General features: G+C 38.0%; 1 protein-coding gene and 1 pseudogene across 10 annotated transcripts in view; both read left to right on the forward strand.

Moving 5' to 3' along the window:
• Ccser2 (coiled-coil serine rich protein 2) overlaps positions 1-14,554 on the forward strand; it is a 186,333-nt gene extending 171,779 nt beyond the window's left edge. For 4 of the 10 annotated variants that reach the window (XM_004641222.2, XM_023701275.1, XM_023701280.1 and 1 more), the window contains one exon: positions 11,359-13,388. In XM_004641222.2, the coding sequence (XP_004641279.1) occupies positions 11,359-12,177 (819 nt within the window). In that variant the 3' untranslated portion in view covers positions 12,178-13,388. Of the gene's footprint in view, positions 1-4,392; positions 4,433-11,358 lie in introns of all 10 variants that reach the window. The other 6 variants (XM_023701277.1, XM_004641223.2, XM_012516914.2 and 3 more) reach the window with 3 other exon arrangements.
• On the forward strand, positions 7,180-7,380 carry LOC111812638 (annotated as a pseudogene).
• Positions 14,555-16,792: the final 2,238 nt, after the last annotated feature.

Consider the following 16,792-nt stretch of genomic DNA (forward strand, 5'->3'; position numbering starts at 1 on the left):
CACACACACACACACATACACACAAGATCTGTGGATATTACATTACCTAAGCTTCTTCGCCTTCATGTTTGAAGCTGGTGCATTAAAACCTAAATGTTCAGACTTATGTGGGTGGACAAAACAGACTACTGTTTTTCTCACTGAAGGTACCAACAATAATTTTAAAAACTCAGACAATATACAGAAGAAAATAAAATAAAAGTGTCATGATATGTCTGATGAGAATGATGCTTCATGAATATTTTATCTGAAATTTAAATCTATTCATGCTTGTACTGGGTTGTAAATGCATACTTTCATTCAATAAATACAAAATGAGCTATGCTGTAAAATGAATTTATACTCATTTTGTGAAAATGATTGTCAGGATGGTTTGTGAAAATATCCCCTGAAGGTTATAAGAGGAAGAGAATATGAGACAATATGAATCTGTGATTCTTAATGTAATTCTGATGAATATAATTTCTTTGACAATATAAACTTAGAAACCAGGCAACATTATAATAAACTGCCAGATTTTTAAGGTATATGTAGATGTATATATGATTATTTTTGTAGCTTCAAAACCATTTTTTTCTTCCCCACCTGAGTTATAGAAGGCAAAGACAAGAATTCTAAATATTTTCAAGTAAAATACCAAAGAACCAATTTGTTTTTTATTTTTATTCTTTTTTTTTTTTTTTTTTGTCTGAAACAGGATCTCCCCTGTAATACAGGCTGGTCTTAAGCTTACTACATAGCCCAGGGTGGCCTTGAATTCACACAGTTTTCCTGTGTCAGACTCCCAGAGTACTGGGATTACAGGCATGGCCACCATGCCCAGCCCCAAAAACAAAACTTAACAGCTTTTAAAATAAGTAGATATTGTTTCAAAATAGGCTTTGTGAAACAACTACTATTCCTATAAGCATATGTTCTGGCAAGAAATGCTATTTGGGATTACCTTTAAGGTATTCTATTCATCACGAAGGATTATTCTATTACATTTCCCAGTGAATTAAGCTGTCATTCACAATGTTATAGCTGGCAACTAGAGTACAAAAACAACACGAATGCCAGGTAAATAAATTTGGAGAACAGATAAGGTCTTTGGGGAAAATGGGAAAGGGTTAAATATGCTGAGGAATATTTAACCCTTTCTTGCTGACAGGAAAAATAGAATGGAGTCCCATTCTATTCTGCATCTGAATTGTGCTGTCAAAACACTGTTTTGAATCCTACCAAATCTGAAAAGAATTTTGACATAATATTCGTACTCCCAAGTCTTAACAAGGTTTGACACCTTGCAATCTTTTACAAAGAAAGTAACATTTATTTTAGAAATAATTTTAAAGCTTCATGCATATTACAAAAGTCAATAAATTTCAGCATTTGTTGGTTTATTTTGATTATTGCTACTGCATTATAGACCACTAAACATATTAAATATAATGTTACAGATTGTATGTGAGGCTCTACATTACTATGAAGAGGGAAGATTTCCATAGGTTACTAGAATAACCAGATTCAAAGTTAAATAAATCAGACACATGAGCTTAAATATTGCATGGTTTCATGTATATAGAAGCCCACAATATAAAGAATAAAGGATAATAGGAAATAGCACAATAGATCTTGAGCATATGGGAAGGAAGCCAAGAGCTAGAGGGGAGGGAAGGGGATAAAAGAAAGAACTGAGACGTGTTACTTCTCTGTACCAACTCTCCACAAGAAATGTGATTCTTATCTACTAGTAAAAATAAATTTCTTTTAAAAAAAATAAGCAGAATTATGCTGTTAAAAATTTTGTTTAAAAAGAAGGGAAGGAAAAAACGGGAAGGAAAAAGAGTGGCTTAAACATCTAATGAGCCCACTGCAAGAGCCAGCTGGCCATTGTGCCTCCAGCCCTGTGGAGTTCTTCCTGAATGCTCCCTGGCCACTCTGGTTTCTCTTTGGATCGCATAAATCTCTCTCTTGGTTTTGAATGCTCCCTGGGTGCTGGCCTGTGTTTCAACCATGCCCACTGGCTTTGCTTATGCTTTCCGTCTCTTTAGCTGGAGAATGTTTCTCTCTGATTCATACCCTTTGATTAGTCTAAGAATATTTAAGTATTTTACAAATTATTCACATAGAAAATTTTATGTGTAGTTTTAAAACTTTAGCCATATGTTTAAGAAAGAGAAAAGAACTGATATTAATTTAGTAATGTACTTATACTTGCTGTTTTTAATATAAGGAAAATGCAAATAAATAAATCAGGGTAAGTGACCAAATAAGTGACCATTTGAGTCTAGAACCTGAATTTTATGTTTATTGTAGATGCAATACTATGATCCTTTCTTTGGAAATTATATTTTCTCTTTCTATTATAGTTCAGTGTCTCATTGTGAAGGAATTACAAGAACAGATTTTGGAACCAGCAAGATAGCTCAGCAGACGAAAGTGCCTACTTAGGCAAGCTTAGGCAAGTGCAGGGACAGTGGTTCAATCCCTGGCACCATATGGCATGCCAGCCCTGCCGCTAGGGCGCATTGAGCTGGCCACAGAGTCCAGGTGTAGTGGCGTGTGTCTGTAATCCCAGTGCTGGGGAGGCTGAAAACAGGAGGATCACTATGAGTCCAAGCTGCGCAGTGAGACCCTGTAACAACCAAACACATTAAAAAATAATAATAATAAAAGATTTTATTTTCCTCTAATTCTTAAAATTTCATGTATTTTCGGTTTCTTGTCTTAGCTTTTTTCTGCATAGTATGTTACTCATATTTCTCATATAGTAAATGTTTTTTACAGTTGCTGCTTTACAGCTGGCTGGTAATGTGTTACCCTGTGAGTGCATTCTGACTGGGTATTGCTTGACAATGGTGGTGTTTCTAGTTTCAGAGATGCATTTTACCATTGTGTTAAATCAGTGTTGGCAGCTTTTCTTGGGTAGGTTTGTAGAAGGCATTATTTAAAGGAAGGTATACTTCCAAGACCCCACGTGCTCCTATCATCAAAATTTACATGGCTCAACCTGGTTGACTCCAACATGTGACTTCAGTCAGTGTTATGTGTAAGGGATAATTTCAGTCTTACTGTTTCAATGAGAAATTAGCTCTGGGAGTGACTTTTCATAAAAATAAAATATTTTTTATTGAACTGAAAACTAGGATGACTTAATCATTATCAAAGCTGAACTAAATCATTTACAGTATGGTAGTTATTCATTTAAGTGTAGTTAACATGGAACATGGTACTTTGTGCATTTTTGTCCCTAATTTTAAACGTTACTTAGCACAACTACTGGTTAATTTACTGGAAATGTGCACCTAACTCATGGTCCAGTAGGCCTTCACATAAACCTAGGTATGGGTTCATTTCTCTCCATGTCTGCAGTTATTGAGAAAGACAGAATTAATATTCTCTATATAAAGAGAGATTTGTTTCTTTACCCAGTATTTGTCTCTGTGACAGTAATTTGCAGGGGTATTCTGTTCTGGTTAAATAGACCATGTGCATTGGTTACTCCAAGGGACTGGGACTGTTGTGATGTCATTTTTTTCCTGAACTATTCTGTAGTTCAGGATAAACTACATGAATAGTAGTTTCATGCACTTAGTCATGTGAAACTGATTTGCCTGTTACGAATACTTAAGTCACTCTTAATCACTTTGGTAATTTGTAAAAGCAGCTACCTGATAACCAACTAGCCATTGAACTCCTTATTTCTGAATTCAAAGTAACTTACATTTGCCAGTTAGTTATTCCCTGGAAGATTACTGAGATCTAGAGGAATCAGAGCATTCCTGGTTTCCAAAAGAATACAGGAAACTGATTGACTTTAAGTGAACTTCTGAGCAAATGTCTTTGAGTCTGGTTATACTAGTAACCTAAGTAAATATTCCCTCTTCATAGTAATGTAGAGCCTCACATATAGTCAGTAACATTATATTTAATATGTTTAGTGGTCTCTAATGCAGTAGCAGTAATGAAAATAAATGCTGCAATTTATCTACTTCTGTAATATGCATGAAGCTTTAAAATTATTTCTAAAATAATGTTACTTTCTTTGTAAAGGATTACAAGGTGCCAGATTTTTTTAAGTCTTTGGAGTATGAATGTTAAGTTATGTCAACATTCTTTTCAAATTTGGTAAGATTCAAGTAATTCCTTCCAACTGTGAGGAGTCTTACATGTACTTTTCTATGGACATACATATTTATACTGACTTAAAATCACTTCATCCAGAAAGTATAAACTATTAAAAATGTTTCATCATATACATATTGTGGAAAATCAAGCATAATACCTAGGGAACACAGCGCTAGTGTTTCTGGCTGCTGCCCAGTTGCTGCGCCCAGTGTTGTGTGTGGTCTCTGATACTGTTGTCCTGTCTTTTTCTTGTCTCTGCTCTCCCATTGTGCCATTGGCAAGGAGTTGAGAAGTTAGTCCATTACTTCTCTGACAAAGCGTGGTACAGTACAATTTTGGACTTTTTTCTACCACCTTCCTTATACTTTTTTTTGGATTTTCTTTTACCACTTTGCATGATGCATGTTGGAGCCTGCATGAAATTACAGGCATGTTGCAAGTGCTCCATTCCCATCTTCCTTTTAACTAGTAAAGCGTATTTAATAACAGTACATTTGTGTGTACCCAGTAATAATTTTAGCCAATTCCTATGTGTTTTCTACAGCAATAGTTTGACACTTCAGAACAGTTCCTGCTTTCTAGTTTGCACACACTGGTGTATTTTTACCAATCAGGACTTGACATTTTCTTTCTGCCATCTATTTGCTAGTGACTCAAGAACATGTTTACAAAACCTAGCATGAGTGTTTTACCTTAAGGTACTGCTAGGGATCTTTGAGGGGGTCTGAGACAAGCAAGGTGAAGACTTTTCCTTAGTTGTGAGAATTTGCCTTTCCTTGATCCTCCAGTAGGTCAGGGGGAGCCACGGCTTTCCAGAAATAGTGGAAACTCAAGTGTGGTTTGAGTTTGTTGTCAGAGAGTTGTTCTGTGGAGGTAATCTCACCTAGAAAGGAAATAAGACAGTAGGAAAACTCAGTAGGAAAACTGAGACCTGAATGATGGCATTGAGCCTGTCTGTAGTTTTTAGATATAGAAAATAATCAGCAATGTTGCATACTCTGAAAGCCTGTGAACCTATCAGAACAACTCAACACAGAGTAATAAAGTTTCAGTGCTACATTTAAAATTATTTGGTGGTTAAAATTCTGGCTTTACCATTTGCTAATGCATATGAAATTTGAACATGTTACTTCTTTAAGCCTCAGTTTACTTATTCCAAAAAGAAGACAGTAGCTTCCACTTGTAGTCTCATGGGAATTAGAATATGAATGCAACCTTTGGAATAAAGAGAGCCCTTATCTCTCAGAGTCCAGAGTCTATAATGTTTCTCAAGTATGTGTAATGTGTTGGGCAATGTAGTAAACACTCATGTACATGTTTTTACTGTTGATAACAGTTATCAGTACAGGGGCTATAGAGATAGCTCAGCGGTTTAAGCACTTTCCTAGGCAAGGACATCCTCCCCTCCCCCGTTTGATTTCTGGAACCACATGCCATGCCAGTCCTGCCCTGAGTGTGCTGAGCCAACTACCAAGGCCAGGTGTGGAGGCACATGCTTGTAATCACAGTGCTGGGGAGGCTGAAACAGGAGAATCACTGCAAGTCTGAGCTGCATAGTGAGATCCTATACCAAATACATAAAATTAAAACATAAAGTTATCAGTACAGACTCTGGTTTCATCCTCATTTTATAAATTATGATCTTCCATCTCAGGATAAGGAGATCATTTGCCCAGTGCCTTACCAATAGTAAAGAATAGATCTGAGATGCAAACCCCATCAGTCAGTCTGACTAGAAGCTAAGTGATACAGTACTGGCTTCTCCATAGAGTCATATGAAAGTTCTTTCTAAACTTTAAAGTGCCTTGAATATCATAGCTCTATGTTTTAGCTTTTAGAAGCCAGTAAAGATAGAAGGTAAGCTTGCTGTTAACCTAAAACATTTATTGACACTACTGAACTATATATGTGAAGCCTAGAAACCTAATATTATATAGCAGCTAGTTTGTTATACAGATAAAGATCTCTTCACTCCTAAGATTGATTTGCAAAATAGCCATTGATTAAATTCAATCTTTTAGTAATAATAGGTGACATTTATGAAGTGTTTACTGTATGCTGTGTGTATTCTACATGTTGTATATGTATAATATTTGTTAGGTGTAGAATTGGAAAACAGCTGAATGCTTCCTGAGATAGTTCTCTTAGCCTACTTAGTTCAGAGATGCTAAGTCCTCAGGAAAAAAATACTTAGTGACTAAGCTGTAGATTGTTATGAGATTTGAGCTCAAATTAGCATGTATTGAAGCCTTCCTGCTATCTTTCCAAACATGAATTAAGTCCAGACTTCCTGGAAGAAATATTTTTCCCTCTGATCAGAGTTCAATCCCTGGTTCTGCCAAAAACAAACAAACAAACAAACAAACGAAGAAACCCTGGTTTTTATATCATCATTAGCACTCTATCATTGACTATTAGCAAAATACTCCACTGATAATTTACAACCAGAGAAAGTTTTTAACTACACAGCTAATGTTCATTTTTCTAGCAGGTATTCCCATTTTGTCCTAGATCCTAGGAGTACTGACTACAGCACAGAATGAGTAAGCATGGTCAGCACCTGCCAGGGGCTCACAGTCTCCGGGTAGATTGGTTCACCATCCAAAGTGGGTGTGTGAGATGGTCATTAATAGTGCCTACCATGCCTCCGAGTGGCTGGAAGGTAGTGCCTATTGCTGACACCCTTGGCCTGATCACATGCAGTCATCTAACTGGAGAATCCTCAGGACAGTTGAGGTTTATGTATCTAAGTAATGTAAGATTTAAAATTGCCAAATCCCTTGAGAGGTGCTTAGCTTTGTAACTCTGGGCCAGGTCTCCATTTCTAAGCAGAGATTCTCTACTTGGTGGCTCCGGGGAGTTTCCAAAAGTATGCCCTGGAGCCAGGAGTCCTTTTGTCCTCTGCTCTTACAGACTCCTGAGGCTGTGAAGCAGAGGGACTGTGAGTTTACCCAGAGGCCTCACTCAGATATCGTGTGCTGCCTCATCTTGCCTGTCACACCCTCAGATTTGTTTCAGGCCTCTCCAGGTTTTCACCAGTTTTCCTGATTTGAAACCTGTAAAAATACCAGCTTTGTGCAGTGGTAGTATTGTAGCCAGTGAGGTTTATCTGAGGCACGATTATTGCTAAACCTGTAAAATTGTTCATTCAGGTTGTCGGCATGGCCTCATGACCTACTTATTTCACTTATAATCTCCCGCCATCCAGTTACATTTCTGAATGATTTTGCCAGTGATCCTTCAGAAAACATATGATGGAGCTGACCAATTTCTGCTTACTGTTCCCTGGTGCCTGCCATCACCTATGGCATGAAACTCAAAACTGCTTAGCCTAGCGTCATCCCTCAGGAGCAGTCTTTGCCTACACGCTTTCCCACCAATGTTGCTTTCTCCACCTTTAGTCTGACAGGTTGAAATGATGGGAATACACTGCATGCTTTTTCTGCCTCTGCCTAGGGTACACTGGCCAGCTACCCAGAATGTTTTCTCATTTTTGTCTGCTTGTCAAACTCCTACTCAACTTATAAAGCTCAGTGCAGATGGAATGCAAATTTGGGATACCTTATGTGACCTTTCCATTCAGGCTTATGATTCCTTTTTGTTCCCAAATGCTGCGCTTGAGATATAGTCTTACCTGTTACCTGACTGTCTCCTTCAGCAGCCCCATCAAGCCCGGGCACAATATCATGTTCAACTCTTTTTTTCACATCTGTACAGTTCATAGTGCATAACATATTTTAGAAATGAATAGTTTAGCTATAGTATGGCAGGGGGTATAGCTCGTTGGCACACCACCTGCCTGGCAAGCACAAAGTCATGAGTTTAATTGCTGGTACCAAAAAAAAGTCTTTGATATTCCTTCCCAGGAAGTTAAGGGATCTTTGTATTTAAATCCCTTCTAAAGATGTGTACAAGCACCTTTTATGGCCACAAAGGTAGTCGTAGATGTGAGGAAGATGAATGATTAACATTTTGCCTTCTTATGGGTATGTAGAATTTTAGGGTGGTTGTAGTATAAGCCGCAAGGCATTAGAGTACCTCTGTTTTGCTTGCTAGAGTTAGGGGTAGCTTCTTGTGTACTTTGCCAGGAGGAAATTACTAACAATTTAGTCTTTGGTGTGCAACCTCTTCCATGAAGCCTTCTACCTGCCCAGAGCCAGCCATCGCCTTCATTCTCAAATTGTAGTCATTCTTTTTTCTTGGGTGTTTTGAGACAATGTTTCTCTCATGATGTAGTTCAGACAGGTCTCTAACTCTCAGATCTCCTGCCTCAGTCCCAAGTTTGCTACCATGCCCAGCTGTCCCTTTTCATCTTGAGAGAGATAATTTTGTTCACAGTAGTGGAATTGATTTCCAAACTACAGTTTGCAGTAATAAAACATGACATTTATTTTGGAATAGTGAAATTATATCACTAAAATTAATTTTTAGTGAAAACATAAGCTAGGATAAAAAATCACTGAATAATTAGATATTATTTAAACTTTCTAATTTGGGGCTGGGGAGATAGCTGAGTAGAATAAATGCTTGCCTGGCAAGTGCAAGGGCCTGAGTTCAATCCCAGGTTCCACAAAACAAAACAAAACAAAACAAAACAAAACAAAACAAAAAACAAAACAAAACACACCTTTCTAATTTGTATAACTGTTCTTTCTAACTCCTCTTAGCTATAAGTATCAATATTTTCTGGTCTTTTCCCAGTTCTCTCATATTTGCAGTGGGCCTTTGATATGTGGAGCATGTGCAGTTCTTCTGACTCTCAAGTGTTCCCACTTATTGCTCCAAGTGGGGGCAGTCAGCAGATGATGGGAGTGATCAGAATAGTGCCAATGGATGATTTCTCTGTTGTGAGCCTTTTCTGGAGACGTTTTTATCCTGATCTGCTCATTACTTTATCTTATCTGAAAATTATACCTCTTAACATTCTGAGCGGATAGCACGTTTTGAACTTTTTTTTTTTTTTTTTTGGCAGAACCAGGGATTGAACTCAGGCCCTTGCACTTGCCAGGGAAGCACTTATTCTACTGAGCCATCTCCTCAGCCCCTTGACCTTTTGTTGACAGTGGGCACATGACCAAGTCATTTTTTAAATTGTCACTAATATTTTCAGAGTCTTTAAATTATGTTATGATTTTTAACTTGAGAAAAGGGCACCCTATTGTGTTTGAGGATGAGAAGAGAAAACAAATCCCTGTATAATCAAACACTTACTGCTGCTCCTTTCTCCTCCCCTCTTCATTTCCGCTGCCCCACCCCTTCAATAGATTTTCATTTCAAATTAGTACAGTCCCATTCTGTTTTTCCATTAATTGTAAGATGTGATCACTTTGACTCAGTGGTCTTTTTTTTTTTTTTAGGAAGCCCAAAGAGAATCTGTAGAGTTAATTAGTGATGATTTTAATTTGTCCATGCTGATGAGGTTGAGTGTGGAAAGCACCCTGTCTTTTAAAGTCTAGGGCATTTAACATTAGTCAGCAACGGAATTGGCTTGGTATTTTGTTTTGCTTTTTTAAGACAGGGTCTCACTATGTAGTTCAGCCTGCCTTGAACTCACTATGTAGCCCAGAGTGGTGTTGAAATTGTGGCCATCCTCCTATTTCAGCCTTCCAAGTGCAGGGATTATAGGCATTTGCTCCTATACCCTGCTGGCCTCATTTATTTTAAATATTCTGCAGTAAGGTTTAACATATCATTGTAGGAATTGATTTTGAATAGTTGTCTTGATTTTTTCTTTTAATGTAGCAAGGCTATGTTTTTAAAGTGAATCTGTGCTTGGAGATCAGCTACACTCCTCAAGTTGTGAGCCTGTGCTCAGTGGCTGTCAGCCACACAGTCTTGACTGCTGAGCCTAAGCCATTGCCTAAGGCTACTCAAAGGGGTGTCAGAGGGGGGAGAATGAAAATAATGCAATAAAGTAGACCCCCTTCTGTTGGAGAAATGAGAGCTGCTGTGTAGACTTACTGGTTAGCACAGTCAATAAGTTACTGTAATAGTGAAAGATTATCCTCTAAAGTTCACATTTCAAAGGCTTTTTCTAAATTCTTGATATTTTTGCCATTATTTAATAAAAAGTGTTTATGTGTAAGAGAGAGAATGATTATGTCTCTGTAGCTGCCAACCCTTGTATCAAGACATGCCTGCACCCATCTCTGTATTTAACCAGTTGGGCCATTGGAAGATTACTGATTTTTTTTTCTTTCACTCAATGCTAAGAAGTAATGGCAATTGCATGTTCTCTGTGAATTTTGTAGAGAAAAATCACACAGTGAGCTGCTGAGAAGTACTTGGAAGGTTAATAGGCCTTGAGAGCTTTGCTGGTGTGGACTGTGGTGCTTTATTTCTAGTCAGAGGTGATTTCATGTTTTTTGCACTTGGCCATCATTTAAGAGGCTCCAGGGTTTTTTCCCTTTTTTTTCATTGTTTTATTTTCTTGTGATGCTGTGGATGGAACATAAGGCCTTGTGCATGGTAGGCAAGCTGTCACCATGCTGTACCCTTACATCTGGTCTACTTTAATTTTACTAAATGGGCCTTTACTTTTGGGCACGTAGGTATATTTTCCATATGTCAGCTGTAAGAACAATGAGACAGAACAAATGAGCTTTGCAGACATTTTATTCTGAAATTTTCAACAGGAATATTAAAGGCAGGTTAGCCTTAGCAAAGTGTATTGACCTTTTTTGTTTAAATAATTAGAATGTCACATAAGCTGACAACATACTCTTTATTTTAAATCTTATATACCCATGGTGATTTTAGTTTTGTACAGAGTACAGCATGTTAAAGCATGGTACACAACTTTAATTTTTAAAAGACCCTTAAAATGGGTAGTGTTCTGAGGATCACCGTTAAATGTGAAACTTGTGGCCATTGAACAGAAGTGCTATCGAAGTCATTCTGTCTCCTGTGGATATTTGATGAATCTATTCTGGCAGGAGTGTTTTTCTATAATCAGTTAGTACTTTAAGTACTTTAAGATTTTCTTTTTCCCCTGTTCAGTTTTGGGCTTGTTTAGTGTTTACTACCTGTGTCATTCTTTTTTTTTTTTTTTTTTTTTGCATTACCACTCTTTTGTGTCTCGTGAATGAGTTTGAATATTGCAATTCATCTTTTTACTTTTAAGAAGCTACATACTTTCCATATTAAACCATAGTGCCAGAAGATCTTATATGAAACTTTACTTACATGACTTCTGGGTGCCATCACTAAAAGAAATTGTTGCTAATGTCAGTTTTTAAATTTTAACAGCCTCAAGTACTACAGCCTTCCAGCAGCCTTCCCAGACCCACAGACCACGCCCAGGGAAAATTAACAAAGCCACCACACACCGAGGCCCACAGTGAGTGCACGGTCCAGGGCCTGTGTCAGGACAGTGCACATCCAGATGGAAGTTGTTCACGCAGCTCGCAACAGGAAAACAGCAGTGGTTTGGAAGACCGGCCTTTCCCCTCCAGCCCACAGTTGAAAGTGGATGCAGCTAGGTGTACACCTTGTGAAGTGAACTTGAACATGACCACGAATGTTCCAGAGCCTTCCAACTTGGAAAAGAATCAAAGCAGTGACACACAGTTTGTACCTTCTCTTCAGACACCTGCCCAGTCAAGCACAGAGGACCAAGCTACAGGGATTGGAAGCGATCATTCTCTGCAGATGGGCTACCCATCCCAGCCCAAGTCCTTGCAGCTTTTAAAACCATCTACCTTGAGTTCTTTGGCACCTCCTCCAGACTCCAAATCAGCTCCAAGTAAAACTCCCACTTCTAAGAAGTCACTGATAGTCACTCCATATAACTCACCAAAACTTCAGCCAGCATCTGGTCAAGGAAGCCTGACAAATATGAATTTGAAAGCATCTAAGCTCCGCCCTCCTTCCACCTTTTTCAAACAAAAACAAGTAGGCAACGCTGGTCCTGGACCAGAGCCTCAAAACTTCCAGGCCAAGACAAGCATCCCAAGGCCACTAGTACGACAAAAAGAAATCATGCAGAATCCAAGTGGCAATTTCCATTCTGGGGATTGTTTGGCCTCTAATCGATATTCTCGTCTTCCTAAACCAAAGATACATTAAGTACATAGCCACCACCTGCCAATTTGTTTTTCTTTAAAAATCCGTTCTGTAATAGCTTTGTGTGCAGTTTGCTACTGTGTTGGAGGTCCTATTGAAAGCCTGCAAATCTCAAAATTAAAATGTGGAAGTTTCCACTAGTTTGACTCTTCCATTTATGTCCTGGTTGAAGTACCTACCATGGGAGCATACTTGTCTCAGGTAAACACAAAAGTTTGCTTATCCATCCCAGAGGCCTTCACGTCTCTAATCATGCTATCCATTGCCCTGGACATCATGGAAGTTGGAATATTCCATGAGCAGGCGAGAAGTGTGCTTTGCTGATTTAGTCCTCTTGTGTGATCTGTGTTACTGTGCTTAGCGGAGCCCGCCCCTTTTACATGTTCCCCTGGGAATGTGGCTGCCATGTAACTAACAATGTGGTAATAGCAGAAGATGGTCATCTGTAAGCAGAGCTCTGGCCAGTGTTTTGTATACTTAAAAGGTCTATGCAAAAGCTTTGTGATGAATAAAGGAGAACAGGCTTTTAATGGGAAGTCTATGTATGTTTTATTTTTCCTTACTGGGATCAGCAAATAATACTAGCTTATTAATTTACAGATGGATTTCCCAGGCTGAAAATGTTCAATATTGTATATAAACCAGTTATACTTTGCTTTAACACCTTGTTTCTCGTAACACATTACCATTGTGCTTGTATTGGTACTGGGTAGATGTGGAGAGCTTGTGATACACCTTGAAACCCATTCCTAATGGTGTATCTGTTTGTAATATGTGTTGGTGCTAGAATTTTGTTGGCAGTTCAGTTTCAAACCCTGTAGACTGACCCGTCATAGCTGGTTTAAGGTTCCACAGCATATATTTTAAATTAAGTCTTTATTGTAATATTTATATTTATTGACTCTGCTAATATCCGAAGACTGGAACAATGGACTTGAAATATTTGCACAAAGCTCTGCTGGGATATAAGTATCCCACACATAGGGATTTAAAGCTTATTTTCTATAGCAAAATAAGTTAAAATATTTTGAAAAGAATTAAAATTTAAGACTCTCTTGAGAAAGAATTCATAGTAGTTTTGTTTTATTTAGTTTCCTAGGTTTCTTTTTTCACTTGACGATTATTTGAATGACAGTTCCTTGAAAAGTAGATATGAGAAGGAAAATAGGACTGTACATGGGAAACTGTGTTTCATTAAGAGATATTTCAAAAGATACATGGGAAACTGTGTTTCATTAAGAGATATTTCAAAAGAAATACGCTTATTTATTTTAATGTGCCACCCAAGGTAGTCGTGGAACCTCCAAGTGATCATGTGTATGAACCCAGTTGTGCTTTGGACCACTTGTCGGACAGTTGAGTACATTTGCCTTCTCAGAGAACACACTGACATCATGTCATCTTTAGGCTGATCTAAATCTGAATCTGAATTTTGAATAATATTTATAGATAAAATACCTTAGATCAGTTTATGTTTCAATTCATGTTTTGATCAGTTACCAAAAATATATCAAAAGGAATTATGGCCAAAAGAATCACTTGGATTTCTAAGGATTCCTTTAAGAAATGCACATTACTGAAATTGTCTGCTGTCTTTTAAGAGAAAAATAGCAAGTGCTTGAGTGGAATTCCCAAAGTGGTGTTTGCTCCATTCTGATTCAGACTTCACCCCTGGGAGCCGTGTCCCTGGAGTTGCCACAAACTTTTTCTTAGACTTGGTACTAGGTGAGCAGCGCGGATCCAGTATTTGTGTGATAATACCAGTAGAGCCTTTCACACAACTATAACCACTCACACCACAACATTGATCTCAGTATTTAGGATTTCCTGTGTTAATGTTAGAGACCCCTTTGCCTAGTCAGATACTGTTAGTGGGGAGTCACCACACTCATCAGCAGGGCTCTGCTTTGTTCCTGGAGCTGAGCCTAGAAGGCTACAACTGTGAAGGAGAGCATGTGTGGTCTTTTGTTTTGAAGGGGAGAGAAAACTGATTTCATGCACTGCAAATAGGATGCTGTCTTCTGTAAAGTAAAACACAATAAGGAATGACATAGTAGGCATCTGGTTTGTTTAGAAGTTTGGTATAGACCCTTCTAAAAATTATTTACAAGTTGGCCTTATCCTTAGGGAAAACTGTTTATGTTTTTTTTAAACCCCCAGTCTAGAGGAAATGTCTTTATTGACTGTAACATAAAAGCATTGTCTCCAGTAATGTATTCCTTTGTGCTATTTTTATTCTCTGATGAATTTGAAGAGGTGTTCACTCATGGGTGGCTCAGCTTCTCTGTACCTTTGTTAAGCATTCCACTTAGCAGAAGAGAGAGCCATCAATATAATTACAAAGCATATTTAAGAGAAAAAATATCTAGAATGCTTATACAAATAAAGTATTTTCCTGCAGGTTTTTAAAAAAGCTGCAGTGTCATGCTGGTAGCTTAGTAAATGTTAAGTCAGATATTGCCATGAACATACTGCTGAATTACCAGAGCTCAGCTTGCTCTGTTCACTGCTTCTGCAGATCAGCTCTGTGCCCAGCCCTCCTCCTACAGAAGCTTAGATCACTCATTCTCTTAGTTATTGTGGTACCAGTAAAGACACTGGAAATGTACAAATTCAAAGTCCTGAGGAAGTTATATGGGGGTTGGTTAAGTTTCACATTTATGAAAGAGAAAATTAAGCATATGCAGAATCACATATTTGGTTATTAATAGGACACATAATTTTTTTTAAGGAAAGCTTGGCCTAATGAGTTTCTAAGTATAGGTAAGGACTATTTTAAGGCATTAAACAAAGAATTACAGAGTTACATCATTTAAATTTTTTCTAATAACTGAGACTACCTAGAATTTTGCTTTTGGAGTCTCATTTTCATTTGTGCAATATTTCCAGGCATCTAAGACTACTATTTGTTGTATTTATACAGATATTAGGATACTTACTAAGTATTTTAACAAGTAAAAATCTGAATATGAGAGAATATATCAGATTTGCACTTTAAATGAGCTTAACTGCTTGGAGTTGTGCCTGAAATATCAAAATGCCTCCTCTTGCGTGTGGCTTTGTTTAGTGAAATGAATTTCTCTGTAATTGTTGCTGTTTGATACTATCAGTAGAGCCTCTCACAGAACTATAACCATAGCATGTCTTTTTCCATTAAAGCACTAAGTTTTTCTTACATGTTCCATTGTCTTTCAAAGTCATTTTCTCATGTTATTCAGTGCATCAAAGAGACCGTGACCCCCTGGGTAGTTGCTTCTCCTCCTTGCTCCTGTGGTCAGAATGGCTTTCCAGATGTAGGTAGAGGTGCACTCTGCTCTTGCTGTGGGCTCTGGGCCAGAGCGCTGGGCTTGCACCGCAGACGCCACAGGCTCGCTCCTAGGAGAAGACCAGAGCACCAGCTCCGGGTACTCCACCTTTGACAGTAGAGTCGTGTTGCTGAGTTACTTTGGGTGGCTCTGTTTGCATGCTTAGGCACACATTAGAAAATTAATTATAACTGTAATACAAATACCGTATGTTTTTCCTTGGGGATGATGGCCTTGCTATTTTTCTTAAATCTGATGCTTGAATTCTGTTCTCTCAGTGTTTTTACATGTCCCTTTTTGAGTTTTCTGCTGCCGCAACTTGAGAGAGTAAATTTGTATAAATGATTATGATGGTGGGTGCCAATGTGCAATTATGTTATTAATTAAAAATATATCTCTTAACCTTGTTGGGGAAAAGTTACCCACTTTCTCCTTGCTAAAGCCTTGCTATAGCAAAATAATACTGACCCTGAGAACTTAAAGTCTCCTAAATCATGACTAAAAGCAAAAATAATATCCACAGTATTGTTTTTCACATTGATTTCAAAAGCTGATTCAGAGTACATACTGTATATTAGAACTTGCCTGTAAAGTGAATTATAAAGATGGATGTAAAGTCTCTTTCATGAAAATCTTGGCATAGTAGATAAAAATAAAATTCATAATTACAAAATGTTCTTGGTCTTTGACTATGAGTTCTATGGTTTACATGTTTTTGGATAGTTGTTTTCTCCACAAAGATAAAAGATACTGTTCATTTGATAAATGGCTTTCCCAACTCTGACACTTTATCTTTTTACATATGCTCTCTCCACACATTGGGGATCACAGAGGGGCTTATTTCCAAGACCAGTCCTCAGCAGATATGCTTTTGAGTTAGGATAGTAAATTACAACTAAACAAAAATTACATCATTAACATATAAGGATGCATTCCCAGTCTGAGGCCTTATTTCAGAATCCTTCTTGAGATTTTGGGGGCAGGGGTTAAGCTTGCATAACAAGTGATAGCTGAGGTTTTGCACTTAAAGGTAGGTCAAGGCAAGTGTGAATTGTGTGAGGAAAGTAATAAGGTCTGTGATGAGTTATTAATACTGTATTAAATTGTGTTACTCACTAGAGGTGAGATGAAAATGCTCAGGCACTCCAAGCTCCTGGCTTCCTCAGGCAGGGTCAGAGATGGAATTCTGGACAGCTCCAGGGAAGCGCTCAGGAAAGGGCTTGGGCACCCTGAGAACTGTCAACTCTAACGGGAGCTTGGGCAAAGGTCAGTGGAAAAGAGTACACTGACCTCCCTACCCTCCAGGGCATCTT

Source organism: Octodon degus, unplaced genomic scaffold, assembly GCF_000260255.1.
Source record: "Octodon degus isolate 3935 unplaced genomic scaffold, OctDeg1.0 scaffold00132, whole genome shotgun sequence".
In the NCBI taxonomy this organism is placed as follows: domain Eukaryota; kingdom Metazoa; phylum Chordata; class Mammalia; order Rodentia; family Octodontidae; genus Octodon; species Octodon degus.